Source organism: Prinia subflava, chromosome 1 (assembly GCF_021018805.1).
Source record: "Prinia subflava isolate CZ2003 ecotype Zambia chromosome 1, Cam_Psub_1.2, whole genome shotgun sequence".
In the NCBI taxonomy this organism is placed as follows: Eukaryota; Metazoa; Chordata; class Aves; order Passeriformes; family Cisticolidae; genus Prinia; species Prinia subflava.
This window is the reverse complement of record NC_086247.1, coordinates 129,463,187-129,483,021: the sequence shown is the minus strand read 5'-3', so window position 1 is coordinate 129,483,021 and position 19,835 is coordinate 129,463,187. Positions and strand designations below refer to the sequence as shown.

The 19,835-nt window shown below is 40.1% G+C and overlaps 1 protein-coding gene across 3 annotated transcripts in view; it reads left to right on the top strand.

Moving 5' to 3' along the window:
* PPP1R9A (protein phosphatase 1 regulatory subunit 9A) overlaps positions 1-18,665 on the top strand; it is a 135,651-nt gene extending 116,986 nt beyond the window's left edge. For 2 of the 3 annotated variants that reach the window (XM_063412014.1, XM_063412004.1), the window contains exons 14-19: positions 2,582-2,669; positions 2,768-2,845; positions 6,038-6,236; positions 8,788-8,907; positions 11,963-12,145; positions 13,094-18,665. In XM_063412014.1, coding sequence (XP_063268084.1) covers positions 2,582-2,669; positions 2,768-2,845; positions 6,038-6,236; positions 8,788-8,907; positions 11,963-12,145; positions 13,094-13,306 — 881 coding nt within the window. In that variant the 3' untranslated portion in view covers positions 13,307-18,665. The remainder of the gene's footprint in view (positions 1-2,581; positions 2,670-2,767; positions 2,846-6,037; positions 6,237-8,787; positions 8,908-11,962; positions 12,146-13,093) is intronic. The other variant, XM_063412024.1, reaches the window with a different exon arrangement.
* The last annotated feature ends 1,170 nt before the right edge of the window (positions 18,666-19,835 follow it).

Genomic DNA, 19,835 nt, shown 5'->3' with positions numbered 1-19,835 from the left:
AGCAGTTGTTTGGCAACAAGTGTTGTAGCAATGCTATTTTAAATGGTTGTTAATTTGGCTGTTAAACTCATACAGCTCAGAAAATAGAGACATTGCATTTGTTTTTTGTGTTCAGGTGGGGTTTCTTAGAGATGGAAAGAGAGCTCCTCTGTGGACACACACATGGCCATGGGTTAGTCTGTCTATAGCAGAAGGGAATATTAGCAAGCTCACGTTTGTCTTCTTTCTCTTAAGAGATCCTGCAGTGTTGTGGGAAGGGCTGAAGTGGCATGAGATTAGTTTCACTGCAAAATGATGAGTTTATAACCACAGCTTTATCAATTGTGATGACTTCATTGTCTTCAGTTCTGCCTGGTTTGTGCAGCAGCATCATCCACCCTTTGACAGGGCAGCGAGGTGACCGCGGTGGGCAGCGCTCACTGACGTGAGGCTGCTGCCAGTGCCCTGTGACCGTGGGCAGGGGGCTGAGGGCCAGTGTCTTCCACATCCATCAGCCACACATGACTGCAGCTTTCAGCTGGGGGCTGGAGGTGGTGGGTTAGACAGATTCTGGGTGATTTATGCTGAGAAACCAGCTCTCCCTTCCCTTCTCTGAGGGACTGCAAGGAGCCAGGGAGGGTGCACCCACCCAGGATGGCCAAAGTCCCCTCCTGCCCAGGCAGGGACCTGTGGCTCTGGTTCTTGGTCACTGCCGTGTGCAAGCATTGAGTACTTCCTGCATCAATACCCTGTAGATTCAGATGCACACCGCCACTGAAGCTGATTTTGAGACCTGGCCTATCCATTCTTCACTATGTCCCATAGCCAGCACAAATATTTTCCTCAGCAAGTCATCAGTATTTAAAGGGCCCTGGCTGGCCCCAGCTGTGTGGGAGGGGGATCATAGAGATGTAAGAGCTCAAACAGAAATTTACCATTCTAAGTAGTTGCTGTGATTCCAGCTGAGCTCTCCAGGCTATTTTTTTCTACTACACCAGCAAAACTTCCATCTACTAAATAGTTTAATTATTTGCCCAACACAAAACCACTGTACTTAATAATTTCTTGACTTCCATTAAGAAGTTTCTCCAAAAATCCCACTACCCCTTGCCCTGAAGCCCCATTTGCCTGTGAATAGCTAGTATTAAAAAAAATACTGCAAGTATTAATTCTTGTGACACTTTTGGCAGTGGTTAAAGGAGAAGTGTGCATTAAAGGTGAAAGAGGAACTGTAAGAGGAAACAGGAAAGAAGTATGTACAGTGTAGGGTTGATGCAGAGTGTGCATTGCCTAAAGTTCTCCTCTACCTCCTTGGGGAATGGATTTCTTCTTTGGAGACTTCATCTTACTCTTGTCATTCTTCTCACTACTTCCTTTCCTTGCATTTTTGGAATGAGATCGCTTGTTAGTTGTTCTTGAAAATATTTTTTTTTCAACAAAGACTTGTGTTGATGGAAATAGTGTGGCTTTTAGTATGAGTATTGCAAAATGCTTATTTGCCTACTTTTCAAAAGCTGTAAGAACCAATTAATTGCACATTAATTTTTTTGCTCAGATGAAAACTTGGGCAGATATTATCTACAAATCAATGCACAAAGTTCTATACACACAATTGACTGTCCTGTGATAGTGCTGTAGTATTTTGGGTTAATTTTGAGTGTTCAATTTAAGTAGCAACCCTAGGAGAAATCCACAAACTGAGCAGTGCTTCCAGTTAAAAGTTGTGTATGTCTGAGGTCATGTTGCAAAAGCCACCAAACCACAAGTGACATGAATGACTGACCTTCATTTGCTTCCTCTAGGGTATTCAGGAACACTCTTTATGGTCAAGAGTCAGTTTGTCTGAATTTTTAAACTACCGTGTGTTTTCTTTTAGCTTCCATATAGATTTCACAGGATGTTTGCCAGACTCAGATTCATTGTTTTGGCTTTATAGATTCTGCAGCCTGTTTCCTCTTTAGGATTTAATAGCATTTGTAGAAGAGATCAAAAATTGATAGATGCCTCAGGGCAAATTTATAAATGAAGTTACTTTTAGGTTTTGGGGGAGGTTGTTGTTTGTTTTTTTAATTCAGAATGATTAAATTTCAGATTACATGTTCAGTTTAACAAAGATGTTCAGGCTAAACTGATTAACTATTTCATAGCATGTCCATCATGAAAGTTAACCTTAGCTCCAAAATTGAAAAAAGAATTTTAGTAGTCAATTTGGAAGTAAAGCATACATACCAAATGAATTCTGTAAAAAATAAATGCAAGCAAACTACTGCTGAGTTTAAAAATGGAGTCACTGGAATTTTTGGCTATAAATACTTTAATTACATATATTTGTTCAGTTTATTACATATTCATTAAAACTCAATCAGTATTAACTTTCTTCTTAAAATAAGATTTTTGTGTATTTTTGAATTCTGAAATGATTTATTTTTATTCCTGTTCACACCATCTTCCTAAAAATGAGAATTCCCCTAATTAAATTGTGTACTCACACATATGTACATGTTTGGGTATCTAATTAGGAAAAGATACACAAAGTGTTTTGGATGGAAAGTACCAGTTAAAATTAATAATGCACATTCTTCCATGTACAAATGTATCCTAGATGGTGCCACAAGTGCTCAGGCAGCAAGAACAGCTAGCCCTACTGTAGGGCATACAGAAAAACTAAAGCGAAAACTTGCAGATCTTGGGTAAGCATTTTGTTATTTGAAATACTTTTTCTTCTTCATTAAAAGAATTGAAAGTAAAATTTCAAAGATGTTTCCTGATGTTTTTAATATTCTTATAGGGCTCCCTTGAGAAGGAGTTCAAGCAAGGGCAAGAAGCGGAAAGAGAAAGAAGCTATTAGGGTGACCTATGGCAGTAGGTATGGGTGAGAGATTGAGGATGTGAGAAACTGTGTGCCAGAAACATTGGAAAAACCTAATCATCCTAGCAGATGGAATATTAATGGAATATTAACAGTCCCACTGACTTCATAAATAAGTGTTGAGCTTTGAGATAACCTGAGCTTACAAATGTAGATTCCTTGGCTCACAAAAGACTAACATAAAATCTAAAGATACTTGGAGGTTTATAATGTCATAGAATCATAGAATTTCTCAATCTGGCAGTGACTCACAAGGATCATCAAGTCCAGCTTGATCACTACTGCTGTTGTGTCCACTAGTGGGATTTGCAGAAATGAATTTTCAGAGCAGCCCTACAAGATGCACCCAGTCAGTTAATAATATCCATGAACCAGAAACCTTGACACAATTCCACTTTTTTTAAGCCCCCAGAGTGAGGTTGAGCAGCAACTGTTCACTGCAGCCTTGCAGCACCCACACTAGGAATGCTTTCAGAAGGGGTTTTTTTCTGAAGATTGAAAAATAGGAAAGTTTCTTAAGTTGAAAAATAGGAAAAATGTTGACTGGATATCACATCACCTACATTATCAACTTCAGGCAAGGAATTGTGAATTCCTTGTGAGATCTGATGAGACAACATCACCAGCGTCAGAACTCTGATTAAATAAATGAATGTTCACAGCGACAGGAGGCAGTCTTCTCTCAAAAGTTAGTGTCAATTTTTACTGAAAGCCTCTCCATACATACCTATGAGTCTGATGAGACCATGGCATGGTACCTGGTTCCAGGTATGAGAGACAAAATAAAGTCAGGAGGGCTGAGCAAACTTACTATGTTCCAAAAGTCTAGAAAGGACATAGCAACTCAAAAACTGTGTACATAAAACAATGCAAAAACCTACATGTAAAAGAATTATTGGAAGAAAGAAAAGTTTGAATGCTATTCAAAAAACATTGTGGTGGAAAATCAGTATGCAGCCATTTGTGCAGTTCTACTGACAGTCTGGTATAAGGAGACCCAGTGACAAGTACATTGTGTAGCTCCATAAAATCAGAAAAGCAAAAGAAACCTTCCTTACTCCCCGAGGCACACTGTGCTGAAGTGCAATGTTCTGTCTCAGCATACATTTTTACATTTGTATTCTGCAAATATCTGGCAGGATCTTCAGTGATCTTAGGCAGCAGTCATCACCTCTCTGCTGGTGTCAGAAAACCTGTCCCAGTGCGTCTGCTCGCAGCTGACATGGAGTCAGTGATACTGCTGGGTTTCCCTAGTGACAGGGAGAGGTTTCTTACAGCCAAATCTCTGCACTTCATGTGGCTGTGAGGCAGCTAGTGCCCTTAGCAGGGTGTTAGATGTCATGCAGCATTTAGATACCAAGCCACAGGTTGGGGGAAATGAATGTATACTAGTTTGTAAGAACTTGAATGGCCCTTATGCCAACACAGGATGTTGCAGATGTTTGTGAGATCTCACAGGTGTCTTCCTTAGAGAGAGCAGATCTCAGTGGAGAGATCAGTTGCTTATTAGTCCATGTGGTAAATCAGTTCTTTGTGTTGTCTATTAATATTTCTTTAATACAGTCCAATATCCAAATTACAGTTGATAAAATTAGAGTTTAATACTGCTTTCAGAGTGGAAATTTGTGAGCATTTGTCATTCTTACTCAGCCTCTGTTAACGGGAGTGTAGCTGTTTCAGCCTAACTTTTTAAACAGCCATTGCCACTTCTTTTTTATTAACTCCAAAGAACTTCCTTCAGAAGAAATTTTCTCTCTACAAGTCCAAAGCTGAATAAGCTCTTTGAAAGAAGATGATGAACAGACAGCATCCTGCTTTAATTATGTCCATTACAGCAACTGATTGATGTAGAATTAATCATGTTGTCAGATGAGTGTTGCATGCATTATTTTGCCATTTCCAGAAGGTAGCACTCAGGATGTGTAAATAAAACCCCAAATTATTTCCTGAAACTACCACTAATGCTACAGATATGAAAAAATACCCCATTTAAGTAAGGAGCATATATTTCCCTGCCTGAAGTTAGGTGATGTGGGCAACAACATTAGTGTTTACTTTCTATGTTCAAGCAAGATTAGAGGATGGGAAGGAAGTGAAGGACTGGGTCAGATGCACCCAGTCAGATAGAAAGGTCAGATTCATTTTTCTTTTAGTTGTTAAATGGAGTAGGATTGTCCTTCTGCTTCCATAGATGGGTGTCTTTTGACAGCCTCACTTTCATCCATACAGAAAAGAGGCTTCACAAAGTATGTGGTCTGGTCATTATGTTAATAATGATTTAGAAGCTGTCCAGAAGGTAGATGTTGAGGGAGATTTACCTACGCCCCACTTCCACATGGCTGCTAAGAGCAGTGGGATTTTAATGCTCTGAAACAGTAATACATATGTTGATGTAAATAATATGATTCTATGACATATGCATAAATTCTTGGAGGCAGACACTTTGCATAATTATTTTTAATTTACATACTGCACTAATGATATATTTAGGAAATAAAATTTAGGCATTTTTGTTTATAAGTGTTACCTTTTTCTGATTACTTACTTCTGCAATCTTTCTTATTACAAAGAGTGAATCTTATGAAGTCCTCTAGGTGTTACTTTCATTTTTCTGTATCAATAGAAATATATAAAAATAACAATATGTTTAATATTTGATTAATTTAAAAGCAAGATAATAGTACTTCTTGTATATGTAGCTGTTGGAACAAAGGAACATCTCCATAGATGGATACAGATGCATCTGATTCATTTTACCTGTCCTCAATATCCAAGCCAGATCTTCTCTGGGAGCCAGGGCCTGCTTGGGTCAGTGCTGAGTCTAATGATTTAATCATGCTGAGATACCACTGGGGCTCAGAAATGCACAAACACAATGTGTGGCTTCTTCACAGGAGCTGGTTCCCATCCCAATGGTGGGAGTGTAGGCATTTTCAGCTGGCATCTGTCTCCATTTGCTGGGTGTATGTTGTCTTAAGAAAGCCTGAGTTAGAAAAAGAATCAAAAGAACACGCTTTTTTTCCTTTGCTGAGAGAGAGATTTCAGGCATGCCCCTACCAGCTGCATGCCACTCTGTTCTTTAGTCACAGCTACAGGGAATGTCACTCTTACAGTTAACTGCCTCTGTGGCATTTTGTGTCTCCTTCTTTTATAATCTAATGCATATTCCTGCTCCTTTCTCCTAAACAGGACTGTCAGAGAGATGCTGCAGAAGTCAGCAAACACTAAATCTTTAGCAGAGCGATCCTCCTCTCTCCCACACTGTGTACCATTCACATGGTATGGAGAGAGCGGCAAGGGATCCAATTCTTCCAGCAACCTGCCGTCGCCCACCAGCTCAACTGAACCTTCCTCTGAAAATTTAAGCCCAGCTAAAAAAGGGTCAAAGGTAGAAAATAAAAACTACCTTATTCCCACTGTGTTGAGTAGCATAATTGGCCTGGTGATTCTGGAAGAAAGAACAGGCCAATATGTGACTACTGCAATAAACAGTGCATGGTGTTCATTGTACGGTAACAGCCCATCCAAACAGAACATCGCTGTCATTGTACCATTCCCTGTTCTACCTTTTGGACTCTGTCTTAATGTGCATTATTCCAGTAAACTAACTGTGGTGTGCTGTACCGTAACAAAAGCAAGTGGTGCCAGTGGAAATTAGCATTTGGATCCACTGAACAAATGCTAGATTTGTGTATTCAGTTATAGATCTTTTCTTCATTTTTCAGGACTGGTAGTGGGAATACCCATGTTCAAATGAGGTGTTTGCAAGTAAAGAAATGCTGTATGCTGTCAGTCATCTGCCTTTTTCCCCCAGTAATGAAATCTGTTTGTCATGCATGCTGGATGTTGGATTTAATTCTCTGTATGAAGATGCTTGAACTGTAAATATGAACTATTGCAATTTAATACATCTGTGTGATTCCTTTCTATGTGCATGAATGTTTCAGCATGATGATTCCTTAAATAACCCTTATTTATAATAACATACTTAGCTTTTTCATGTTTGTTTTCACTTCTGGAAAATATTTTTTTGCCTGTAACTTCTTATGACTTATAGCAGTTGCTTTTTTATATTGGTCTGGTAAAAAGAAGCAGATATGGTTCTCAACTTTGTGTAGGAACATGAATCAGAAATCTCATTTCTCTGTCTTCTACCACCAAATGCATGTTCATAATAGCAGTTTCCACAGGCATTTCTTACTTTTTTCTTGCCAAAAGCTGGTGATACATTATTTCTGCTGTGCACTAGGCAGTGCAAGGTCATAGCTGTTCTTGTGTTACCTGGCAGGGAGAGCAACACAAGCCTTACAGTAGTCCAAATCAGACTGATAGAGAAGACCACCAGTGAAATCTCTGGACAGAAATTATTTGCTTACCTCTTCTCTTTTAGGGGAAAAACATAGGTCCATAAATCCTATTTATAAACTATTATAAACTGTTTAAAAATAGTTTTCAAATGGAGGAAAAAGCACACCATTTTAGATAGTATTAGGTTGAGATTGTGGGGGCTGTCCTAATTATTACCAGGCCTTGCTATCTTGTGGTTTTACTGTAGAAAATTAAATTTGAAAAGCTTAAAGTTATTGTAAAGCTGAATTGTGCACAAAACAGAGGTGGAAGAAAAATAAGAGTACTTAAAAAAGAAAAATATGTTCTTCACACAACAGGAGGTAGAGCTGTTGAACTCCTGGCCTAAGAATGCTGTGTGGGCTAAGGAAGTAGCTAAGGAAGCTGCTCAGATTTTCTTCTCCTCTATAAAGAGCTGGGAAAAACAGAGCAGGAATTCTAAACATAGGTGAGAGAAAAATAATCACAAAAATATTCTTACATTCTCTGTAGAGTTCACTGGCTCTTAAATTAAGAGTTTCTGTAGTGCTATTGAGGCTTTCAAAGCAAAGCATGATACCAACATTTAGTTGGATTTCCAGCAAAACTTAAGAGGCCCAACACTTGATATTTTTGGAAGTCTTCATGTTTTCAGGAAAGACAGGTCAAATACTTGAGGGGGGCAGATAAAAGAATAACTTTTTTTCTGTTGTTTTTATTGTTTCACTTTCTAAAGTGAAGTTCAAAGATTAATTGGATTTAATAGTAATTTCGATGTTAGAGAGCAGAGGTCTCTGTATTGTCAAGAGTGTATTCAAGTTAAATGGAATATCATTATGTTCTTAATCTTTTATATATTTTGTTTTTTTCATTGCTCTCCCTCTCGTGTGAAATACTTGTTAAGTTTTATCTTATTCTAATGGTGGTTTTGTTGTATTCCTGAAAAATATGTGCCTGCTTTTGCTATTATTTGCTGTAAGATGTGACGTGTTCCACTGAGTTGTTAAGAAAAAAACAGGGGTTTATGGTTATTAGTTCAGTAAATAATATTCAATGTCCAAAGATATTTTTTACTTTCAGCTTCAGTTTTTTTAAGGTGTAGGCAAAGAGGGAAGATCCTTTCACTTTTCAAGGAGAATATTTGGGACTCAGAAGTGGATTCGCAGGATATTCTCCTTGCTCTTTCAATAGTTTTCACTTCTCTCTGTTCATTAATTCTCTGTCCTATTCTTTGTGCTACTGCCTGTGCTACGCTTTGCCTGAGTATTTGGAGGACAGTAAATGCTAGTGATAAACCTGCAGAAGCAGTAATTTAGCTCCAGGATGAGAGCCAGCATCTTAAGAGTCTGGAAATTGCTTTTAGACACTTGTTATTCATTGAGGCATTAAGCTGGCAAAGGTGTCTCATGAAGTACAGAGTGGTAAAAATACTGTGCATTCTATAAATAGTCACACTATAAAACTTTAGACTTCCTCATGTGGATTGTGATTGGTTTGGTAAATGATTGAAATCACTCCTGAGCTATGCCAACGTGGAAGACAGAAAGCAAATTTCCTTTTTAGATGCACCTAAACAATAATTTGTTAATTCTTACTCCTCTTTTTCTCCACAGAATTTCACATTCAATGATGACTTCAGTCCCAGCAGCACAAGTTCAGCTGATTTGAGTGGTTTAGGAGCAGAACCTAAAACACCAGGCTTCTCACACTCCTTAGCACTGTCATCAGATGAGGTATGCGGATGAAATTGTTTAATTTGGGAATTAGTTTCCTTAATTTTAATGGAATCTTGCTTGATTACTCAAATAATAAAGGAAAGGTTTTAGGCAGTAGGATTGGAGAAGGAAATTAATCTTGGTTTCTAAATTAAGATTTTTCTTGTTCACAGCTTAATGCCCTACAGTACTGTCATAGGGCGGTGGAATGCAGTTGGTGTCCTGAGAGATGCTATATCCTCATATGTGCCAATACATTTTGTTCTAAATATGTACATATGGACATAGATAAGATATAAATACACTGAACTAGGCCTGAAAGAGGTTTGATACACCAAACATACAGTACAGTTTGGTAAATGTAGTTGAGGTGTAAGGCACCTTCACCTTCCCCAGTTTTTACCCTGGTAGAATGACGTCTACATGCAGTAATTGTGTTTTACTGTACCTGAATGTATGTGTATTGATTATAATGTGTGTGTCTTCATCCACTCTGCATTCTTTGTGCTTGCTTTGCACAGTGGATTTGAAGTCAATCACTCCAAACCAGAGTTTATTCATACAATGTTAAAGTAAAAAGGCATTCCTAACCCTGTAAATTGGTGACATATTTGAGCTGAATATAATGTATTGAAAATAATCTTCTTAAGATACTAGATTTGTAACTCAGTTATGGATGAGGCTGTATGATTTGACAGTAGCTGACAGCACATCCTGTGGAGGCAGGAAACTTGTGCATTTGTTCCTTTACAAACACTCCATAAGAACTTCAGATTTTTCGTGTGAGATTTTAGCCAAATTGTTTTTACTAGAGACGGGGAACTTGAAAATACCTTCTATACCCTTTTTTTGTTATTGTTGTTTTAATGATAGGTAGGTTTTTTATTACTGTCTGCATGGCTTACTTGGGTTTAAAGAATGAGAGTTTGTCTGTGCAACAGTATTTGCCAAACTGCAAGTCTACAAATCCAGCCATTCTTTTGAGGTTGCTTTTATTGCAGGTAATTAAGAGCAAGAATTTATAACAAATGGAGACAGCAGAGAGGTCTGCATATGCTGTGAATTACTGAAAACAGCGAAGTTATCACTTGCACTTTATTAATGTTGCTTGTATCAAGTTTATATCTTGATAACACGTTTAATTATCTTACCATGTTTAATTCCCCCTATATTATGTATTTGATTGTGGCAACGTCCTGTTCTGAGTGGTACTGAATTAAAAGCTTGAAAATCCCTTCATTTTGCGTGTTCAGCTCTCTATTCCTTCTAAAATACCAAGCCTGAGCAGGTCCATAAAAATGAGTGTGTTTTCTCCATCCTCTGCTGTGTGCCAAGTTGCTGTCTCCAGATGAGGCAGTGTGTTCAGCAAGAGCTGCCCTGGAAACCTCCCCAGCCACCCTGGGCAGGGAGAAGGCTGGTGCTGCTCCTCAGCCTTCCACACTGCATTGCTGCAAGCACTCCTCCTCTCTGGCTTCCCTGGGAGCCCCATCAGCGTTTAAAGAAGATGAAAAGATGGAAGGGTGGAGGGAACCCAGTTCTTGCACTTGGTTCTCCTCTAGTTAAGGAGCTTTTGCTTTTGGAAATTGGAGCCATCAGAGAGGTTCCCAGCAGTTTTAGGGTATCAAGACCAGGAACTCCAAAGGGGTTTCACTGATGCAGTGTCAGATCTAGCTGCCACATCATGTGTGTGGTGAGCTTTCAACATAATCTCTTTGGTCCTGGAAATAATTCTTTTTAAAGAAATCTTGTTGGTTTTAAGTAGCCATATCTGTTTGCAAATCTTAGTGCTGCTGTTGCCTGAACTTTTACATGCTGTTACATGTTTGGTATTTCATTTCTATAATGCTTTTCTTTCCCATTTCTTTGTTGCTCCCTCACTCAGAGCCTGGATATGATTGATGATGAGGTGAGATACTAGTGTGCTGTTGTGGTGAATCGCGTGTCCGTCATGTGGCAATGTACTGTCTCTTTTGCAGAGTGACATTTCTTGTCTTGTGGTGTTGTGTGGCAAACACCCTTGTTGGCACAGAGCACACAGATGTCACTGGCTCCTCTTGCCTTGTCTTGAGTTGCCCTCTCCTTGTTGTTGAGAGTTTTCAAGGCCACAGCAAACTGCACTTTTTGTGCTGTACTGGAAGCAGGAGGAGGGTCAGTGTCAAAGCAAATCTACCAGACCAGACATCAGCTATGCTGAGCTCATGCTGGCAATAGAAGAAGAAAAAGATAGAGTCCAGCCCTGACAACTGGACAGCCAGAAGCTGAGAGAGCTCCCAGCATCATCTCAGCTAATGTAAAAGCTGCTCCAACAGCAGACAGCTGCTGCAGCCTGTAGCAGCTGCTTTGCTGACTCCAGCCAGGACAGAACAGCTTTTGTTTCAGGCCCCCCTGGCCTACCCGTGGGTGAAGTGGCAGAGCAGGGGCATGGGTCTGCTCCAGCAGTTGATACCCCACTTGCCCTTTTTGGTGGGGTTTGAGCTCTCACCCAGGGCAGCACAACATGGTGAGAGCAGGGCCAGGGCTGTGGGATCACTGTGTTCCACACCGCTCCTCTGTGTCATCTCGTAAGTCTTCTTCCATAGACAGTGTCGGTCTCACTGGCTGTTTGATATCATCACTTTGAACTCTAGAGTGGTTTTCTGAGAGTTTTATTTTCCCCTCAGTTTTTTTTAATAGTTTAACAAATATTAAAGATCTGTGAATGAGCTCAGGAGGTGGAATGTGCAGTTAATTGCATCCTTTAGAAACCTGCTAATTTGAAGTAAAAAATCTTGTGAGGGATTGAGAGCATACGTGGCAACTGTGCCACCTGGCTATTTCAGTCCCTGCTTGGGTTAAAAGGAATGTCAGTTCCTTTTCCTTCTGTGATTCTATAGATAAAAGACTTTTTGGTTACCTTGTACTCATTTTTAGGTGTCTGGTGAGATACAGGTGTAATATAGCAGTGTGAAATTGTTTTTATTGTAGTGCAAAGACAGTCCAGATACCTGTGCTCTGATGCTGTGGTTTGTGCAGAACAACGTTGCCACTGCTCTGTGCTCCCCTTCAGTAATAATGTGGAACATTTTTGTCACAGATCCTCGACGATGGACAGTCTCCAAAGCACAGCCAGTGTCAGAGTCGTGCTGTTCACGAGTGGAGCGTGCAGCAGGTTTCCCACTGGCTGATGAGCCTGAACCTTGAACAGTACGTTTCTGAATTCAGTGCCCAGAACATTAATGGGGAGCATCTCCTTCAGCTGGATGGCAGTAAGCTCAAGGTAATTGACTGACTGGGCTTCAAGATGAACTATAGTATTTTTTTGTCACTTTACTTCATCTCAAAGGCAGTAAGAATTCATCCAGAAGGCAGCAAATCCTTGTGCATGGAGTCATGATAGGCCAGAATAGTGAACAGAAAGTATAAAGCCACAGCAAACACTTTAAGAAATTCCCATATGCAGTTGGATTCAGAAGCTTCAGAAAAGCGAGGCATTTGCTTTGTGAAAATTCTTGGTGCATATAATGTACCCACATTTGCATGTGCAAATCATACAGCAGTGTGTGAAAGTGGTATTTGCAGGCCCACATTTCTCATCCAGCTCTGTTTTTCAAAGGGCAGTTCTGAGAAGACAGTGGACAGACATGTATCAGAAGTAGCAAGGGAATAATGGATTGATAGGATATGGGAGGCATAAGCTGACATCAGTTGTAATATGTTAGAACTAAATACAGTTTTGGTGGATGAAGTATGCATTGTTTCTTGTAATAAAATATGAGCCTGCTTCAGTCAAAAATACAGGATGGAGTTGCAGGAAGCTCAGTAGATCCAAAAGTCCAAGTTTGGTGTTTTCCTTCTGAATTTTTGGTGGCACTTCACTAACTATAAGTGTCTTTGAAGACTGCAGGTGAACTTTTGACTAAGACATAGCAGTGAGAATTTGGAAGTCGTGTTCTATGTGGATTTAGATAAATTCAATAAAATAGTTTATTTGTCTCATTTGATCAATGAAATCAACATTGGTGGTGGCAATGAGGTCTCATTCTTTAATATTCTAGAAGTGGAAAGCATGAGGTGTAATACTTGCACATCAGTGACGTATCTGAGTTTGTGACAGATGCACTTTGTTGTTACAGTCTTCTAAGGAGAATTATTACTAGAATATGAAAACAAAACACGATAGATTAAACTTTAAGAAATTCTTTAAATTTTGTTTTCCCCACCTCAGGCGCTTGGTATGACATCTTCCCAGGACAGAGCAATCATTAAAAGAAAGCTAAAGGAAATGAAAGCATCCTTGGAGAAGGCTCGCAAAGCTCAAGAGAAAATGGAAAAGCAAAGGGAAAAGCTTCGAAAGAAGGAGCAAGAGCAGCTGCAGAGGAGATCAAAGAAAACAGACAAGTGTTCCTCAGATGCAACAGAGGGCACTAATGAGCAGTGATAAGCAGAAGTGCTGCTGTGTTTGGCAAGTGGAGGCATGTCAAGAAAAGAGAAACTCATATCCACTCTGATAGCTTTCTTGTGCTCCTCACCCCCGATTGTGTACAGAGAGACGGGGCTGTACATAGAATGACTAGGGAAATTCGTATTGTGTCGTTTTCTTCCCGCATATCCAGTTCACGCTCGTTGCTGTTGCCATGTGAAACAATCCCAGCCCCTCAGTTTGTTCTGTTCTTGTTGACAGCTAACAGATTTCATTTTTGTGTGGTGGTGTTTCCTTCCAAACTACTCTTTTGAGCTCTGTGTGTTTGGTCACTTCAGTAACCAGCATGATGCCGAGGAGCATGTCCACTGCTTCACCTCTTCTGAATAGGATGGCCAGTCAATGTGGTTGGGGGACATTTCTTCAGCTGGGTAAAAGGAGTTGTGCTCTGTCTGATAGGATTTGACTTAACTTTCTAACTGGAAGTTCATCTTCTTTACGATGTTTGGATATTCAGTTCAGTCTGCTGGAGTCAGTTTCATCTTGCATCAGTACCTTTAAGCAACACTTCTCTGGAAACTGTACAGTGACTTCTTACACACTGGAGATAAAGACAGGAGAGTCAATATTCTGCCTGGGCCAAGGACAGGAGGTGAAACTCTTTCTGTTAACTGTACAATAGTCAATCCAGGAAGGAGGCAAAGCCTTAATTGGTTATGTGGGTTTACACAGAAATCTGAGGATAACATTTATCCTTTAGATATCTGAGCAAGGATGAATTTCTAACTAGAGCACAGCGTATAAATCTGTATAAATTTTACTGTGCTCTCAGTGTGTAGGCAACTTTCTTGTAGCATACTCCGCTTTGTTTTTCATGTGTTTCGTACAGGAGACTGGGTTTATTTTGTTTCAAGTTGGTTTTTCCCCAGGAAAAACACCACATCTTCAAATTCGTTCTTCAGTCAGTAAGCATTGTGAGAATAAGCTTTGTGCTGTGCTTTTGAAGCTGGTATTGGAAACTGTTACCAAACTTGAGTCTGCTGTAGATTTTCAGTTTTTACAGAAGTGCACTTTAAGAAGAGGAAGATGAGTGATTCTGGTTAAAATTAAATACAGTACATTGCTGTTAAGGTCAATGCTGCCATGGATGTGATGGTTATTTAATCCAAGTTTCCCGTGTTTTAACTGTTTTGATTGATACATTTAAAGAATACCCAACCAAAACGAATTTTTGGGCTTTGGCTGTAGAACGTTTCGATGGCTTAGCAGTGGTCATACTTCAGGGATTTCTGGGGTGTGTGAGGCCATGGATGGAGCCTGGTGTGTAGCTTTGACTGTGACAGAAGCAGTGTATGGTGTCACTGCCTCAACAGCAGTGAGCTGAACTATACAGTATTGCTTCAAAAGAATGGACAATGGGCAGATCTCCACAACAGGAGCTGCAGGCATGAGCTGACTGCTCTACAGCCAAAGCTAACTGTGCATGGTGCAGAAACGCTGCTTCCCACTCGTGCAGCCTGCAAGTGGCAGTCTGCATCTAGCTGCACAAACCCAGGAATTGTTTAAGGTGGTGATGCAAAGTTAGAACCTTCAACTTAAAAAATGCACCAGCCTAGAATTGAAAATCCCTCTGAAGAAAAGTTGTCTTTCAGTTTGGCTTGGCTTCTCTTCTGCTCTGTACTTTATGGCATTCAGATTTCTGTCTGCAAAATTCTCGGAAGCTCAGATTTGGAACACTTAGGGGGCACTGTTAATAGCTACATTTCTTTTGATCTTAATAATGTCTTTGACATGTAAAATGGTCTGTAAACTGAGAGAGCCTGGTTCATTCAAAATTAATACACAACAGATCTACTTAGCATAAGCTTTATTTTTCCTTCCAAATCAAATTTCTACAAGTTTTTGATGTATATTTTATTCAAATCTAAAATTGAAATTGCCATAAAAGATACTTGCTGATATTTCTAAAGGCTTGTGATACTTTTCTTGAGATAAACCACCAGCAACAAAATACACCTACTAACAAAAATTACACATTGCAGTAAATCCTTCTGTGTTCATTCATAGGAGAAAAATTTTACAAATGTTTAACAGCCTCATAAAACTAGCATTCTTAGAGTAAGAGAAGTTACCTGGAAGAAACTGGAAATTTACTATTTTAAATACAATGTTGATAAATGCATTAGATGAAGATTTTCTTTTTAAATTATGTTTACATTGTAGTATTGTTTAAGTGGTTGTATATAATAATCTAAGGTGGTGTCTCTGTTTTATGTTCTTTTTTTATTTAGAAACCAGAGCAGACTGCTTGGCATTATATATTGAGTTTTCATTCTTGCTTCTTAGAACAGTGCCTAGTTAATCTCTTTGTAAATCATGTTTTTACTCTGCAGAATAACTAATTCAACTTAAGTCCTTTAAGCATTCGGGGGATTTTTACTCCTTTGTGATAATGATATTTTGTTATTCTCAGACTAAAAACATCAACAAAAATCTTAACTTTAAAAACCCTAGTGGCTCACATTTGAATTAAAACCACTGAAATGCATTTTGATCAACATGTGAAAACTGAGGAGATGGAACAATGACAAGAGTTTTGCTGTCCTTTCTGTGATAAAAGATTTATGTGGTTCCTTTTATGAAATATGGCAACTCAATCTTGGGAAATGTAGAAATGTCACCAGATAACAGACATGAAACACAGTTTGAAACCTTTCTTGCTGTTCTATAGGACCTTTAAAGTTGTGTTGCAATTTTTTTCCCCTTGTATTGTATTATGACTTATAAGAAACAAAACATGGATGTCTCATTGTTCTTAACTTAAATTTCTGATAAACCAGTACTAAGTCAGACTAATGTGGGGCTAAATGTAACAAGAAGAAACAAATTTACTGTTCTGAATGGCTGGACAGCCTTTCTCATGGTTTGGCTCATTCAGGCATCATGTTGCCTACACTGAGTGTTTATTTGTGGAGCTAAAGCTGGTTTTAGTAGGCTGACTTGCCTGGCCACCATAGAACTGCTGTGCAGGCAGTGTGGTGTTTCCATACCTCAAGACATGTGCTTGTCTCATCACACACCTGGGTGACTGCAGCAGGCTGGCCCAAGTTTTCTCCCTGGTTAGGGTGGTAGGCCAGTTCTGGAAACTCTGGTTCTGCTCATTGCTGCAGTATTGCAAGTTGTGAATATCTAGAGCCTCTAAAAAGGTGAGGAATGGAGAGTTAGGAAAAAGTGGAAGTCTCAAAAATAGAAAATGAAATGTACAAGACTACAGGTTACTTTAGTCCTGAAACCCCTAGTGCTCATACTGAGATTGTGAGGAGAGCAGTGGCTCCTTGTTCTGTTCAAGTCAGCCAAACATACTGACATTAATCACTTCCAGCTTATATCTTCCCATTTCTTCACAGGTGGGTTGCTGCACCCATGCAGCTTCCAGTTGCAAGTCCCTGTTGGGTTTCAGCCTGCCCAAGGAGACCAGGGCTGGGGGGTGAGGGAGGAGCTGTACCCCTCACTGCAATGCACTGGGACTTGCCTGCATTTCACCTGCCACCCTCAGCAGGTCCTGGTGGGGGACTGCTAGGAGTGGAGCCTGTTCAAGATCATGGGTTAGAATTGCACAGCGGAACAGAAGCCAGTAATAAAAAGCTGAATGAGTTAGATGTTTGTATTTCAGTGTATACAAATACTTCTGTATTTCTTCAGCTTCTCAAAATTTTTTTGGAATGGCATTCCTTTGCTATGACTGTAGTCTGCTGCAGGGATACCACAGGAATTGAGCTTTTACTAGGATTACTGAGCAGCTTTCCTCTAAAACTTGCCAGCCCTTAGCTGTCATTGACATTCAAAGGTGCTTGACACTTGAGATCAGGGTTCCTCATACTTTATTGCTTCCATCAAACCCTCCTGTCCTCCTGCGCTGCTACACCTTCACCTCCTGGCCCATGGACTGATAAGAGGTGGGCAGTGTCATTCTTGAGAATTAGTTGTGTTCCACTTCCAAGAGAAGAAAGAGAAAGAAATGCCACTCTTGCACACAGTGCAGAATACTGTTCTACAGTAGTGTGGAAGAGGATCATCATGTAGTTGGATATCAGTATTCTAGCAAGGAAACACGGGTTTTTGTGGTTTTAACCCCAACTTTATTGGAGCGCTTTCAGCAGTTCGTCTCTGAGCAGGATGACAGGTGAAATCCAAGGAGACTTGCCCTCTCACTAGAATGGAGTGTGGGTCATCTGCAGATGGCACAGTCCCTTTTGTTAACCTCCCTGTGGAATTTACTGGACATTTTTCTGTACCTGTGAAACTGATTTGTCAGAGCTGTAATACCTTAGTCATGACATTGAGCCCTCCAAACCCTCAATATAAAATGCGCTTTCTGTTACTAACCAGCTGTACCAACTGGTACTTTTGCTTTTAGCATTGAGTAATGATGTAAAAAATGCACATCTTACAGGAAGGTTTGGTGGTAGTGCCCTGGGCTGCCTGTTTCTCTGGGAAATGTGGATTGTGTTAAGAACAAGCTACAGGGTTTGTGAAACCTGCTGAGTTGGGCAGGTCTCTTCTGCCACAGAGGTGAGGAGGGCTCACAGCTCACGAGATGGGATCCAACCCGGGTAACCCAGGAGCATGGGGCTCCTGGTGGGTTTCCAGTGGAGCCTTGCCACTGCCACCAGTGGAAGTGGATTTGGGCCCTGTCCAGAAGTGTCTGAAGGAAAGGGGGATCTCAGGGCACCAGGCGAAAGGAGTAAGCAGCCCATTTGGAAGAATGCACAATGAACATCTTCTGACTCTATACTTTCCCATACACATTCACTCAACAGCTGTCATATTCCCAGTCACGGTATCTCACTGGTCACTGACAAGTGTTACACATATTGCTAGAAGACCAGGCAGCTAAAAGACTAAAATGCACTGTGCTTACTGTAACAATTGGCTTCTTACATCGTTTCTTTTTATATGGTTAAAGAGATAGTTGTGCTTCAGATTTTTCTCTTTTTCTGTTCTTTTTTTTAAAGAGGTCAAATGTATACGAAATGCATGTTACCCTGAACTTTTTGTTTGTACATCTTGGTGTCTGATCACCTGCATGAAGGACACAGTAGTGCCATGTCTGAGCTTGTTCTCTTGTGCTTGGTTGATATGAACTTCTCTAGATTGTTGAGTTTTCCCTAAGATAACTTTGTTTAATATTTAGTTATTGGGAGACATCAAAAGAAAACATCAAGGTGGCCCTTTGTTTTCTTACAGTTGAAATACAACAACAAAGCCTTGTGGTTTAAAGTTAATTTGTTAGTGTAAATAAATTTCTTGCCAATGAGTATTATTGTTGTTAGACAACGAATGCAATAAAATGAGAAATCCTGAATCTTTATTAGAATTTGTACTGAGTTCTCACTTTTCTGCCCTTTGCTTAGTCATTCCAGAAGAAATAATAAATGTTGAGGACAACTAGACAGCTGCATGGGTCAGGCTAGGGGGTCAGGGGAATATGTACCTTGCCCTGCTTGTTCTTTGCTTCCTTCTGCTCAGCCAAAGATTATTTTGATCCCAGCTCTTGGCCAAATTGGCATGATTCACAAGGCTCCAAGTGGGTCTCGCTTACACTCTGTAACTAAGTAGAAAGAAGTTAAAAAAATATTAAGGAAAAAAAATTATCTTTTTTCTTCATATGCAGTCTTTTGCTGCAGGTTGATGCAAAATTAGGCTGTTTTCACATTGACACTGGTCAGTGTTTGTGTGTTTAAAAGATCTGGATTGGTTTTGTTACATAAAAACATTTTACACTCAAGTGTAGGTTAGGTATAATGGGCATTTTATACATTCGAAGTACAGCAGTTCTTTTACTGAACATGTTTAATATGTCTTTTATTTATTTGATTTTAGTAAAGCATTAAGTTAGGGAAAATCGAAGGGCACAGACTGTGCAATTTGTGTAGTCATTTCAGTGGATTTACATCTGGCAGAATCTAGGCCAAATAGCCGTGCACTTAATCTGTCTAACCCAGTTTGTGTTTCCCAGTGACTGGATCATAAATCTTACCTTCCACTAATACGGCCACCAGCTGCAAGATAAAAAGAACCCTCGACTCATAAAATTATTATTTTAATGAAAATAGATACAGTAAGAAGCTCCGGTTCCACAACTGACATGTGAAATGTGTCTGCTCAGCAGCTCCCTAGGCCTGGAGCCATCTATACATGTGACTTTCTTGTTTGTGCAGGTTGTCTCAGATAGCTGCAGCTGGGTTTTGGAAGTGCCCAGAACTGCTCCAGTCTCTACAGCACGTTAAAGATGATGGGTTATGCCCTCCTCAGGCTTGCAAACCTGGTTTTTCTGTGTGCAGGTTACTTTGTAATTGGGAGGCCAGGCATGAGCCGCATCTTCCACCACCGCTGTGTGCCCTGAGGCTGCCAGGAGGTAGAAGCTGTGCCCAGCATGGCTGTACAACATCTGCTTGCTGTCTGTGTCCTGCCCAGCAGCACCTGAACACTGGCTCCAGTTCCCACCTGGGCACTGCAAGGCTGCGATACCTGTGCAGGAGGTTGG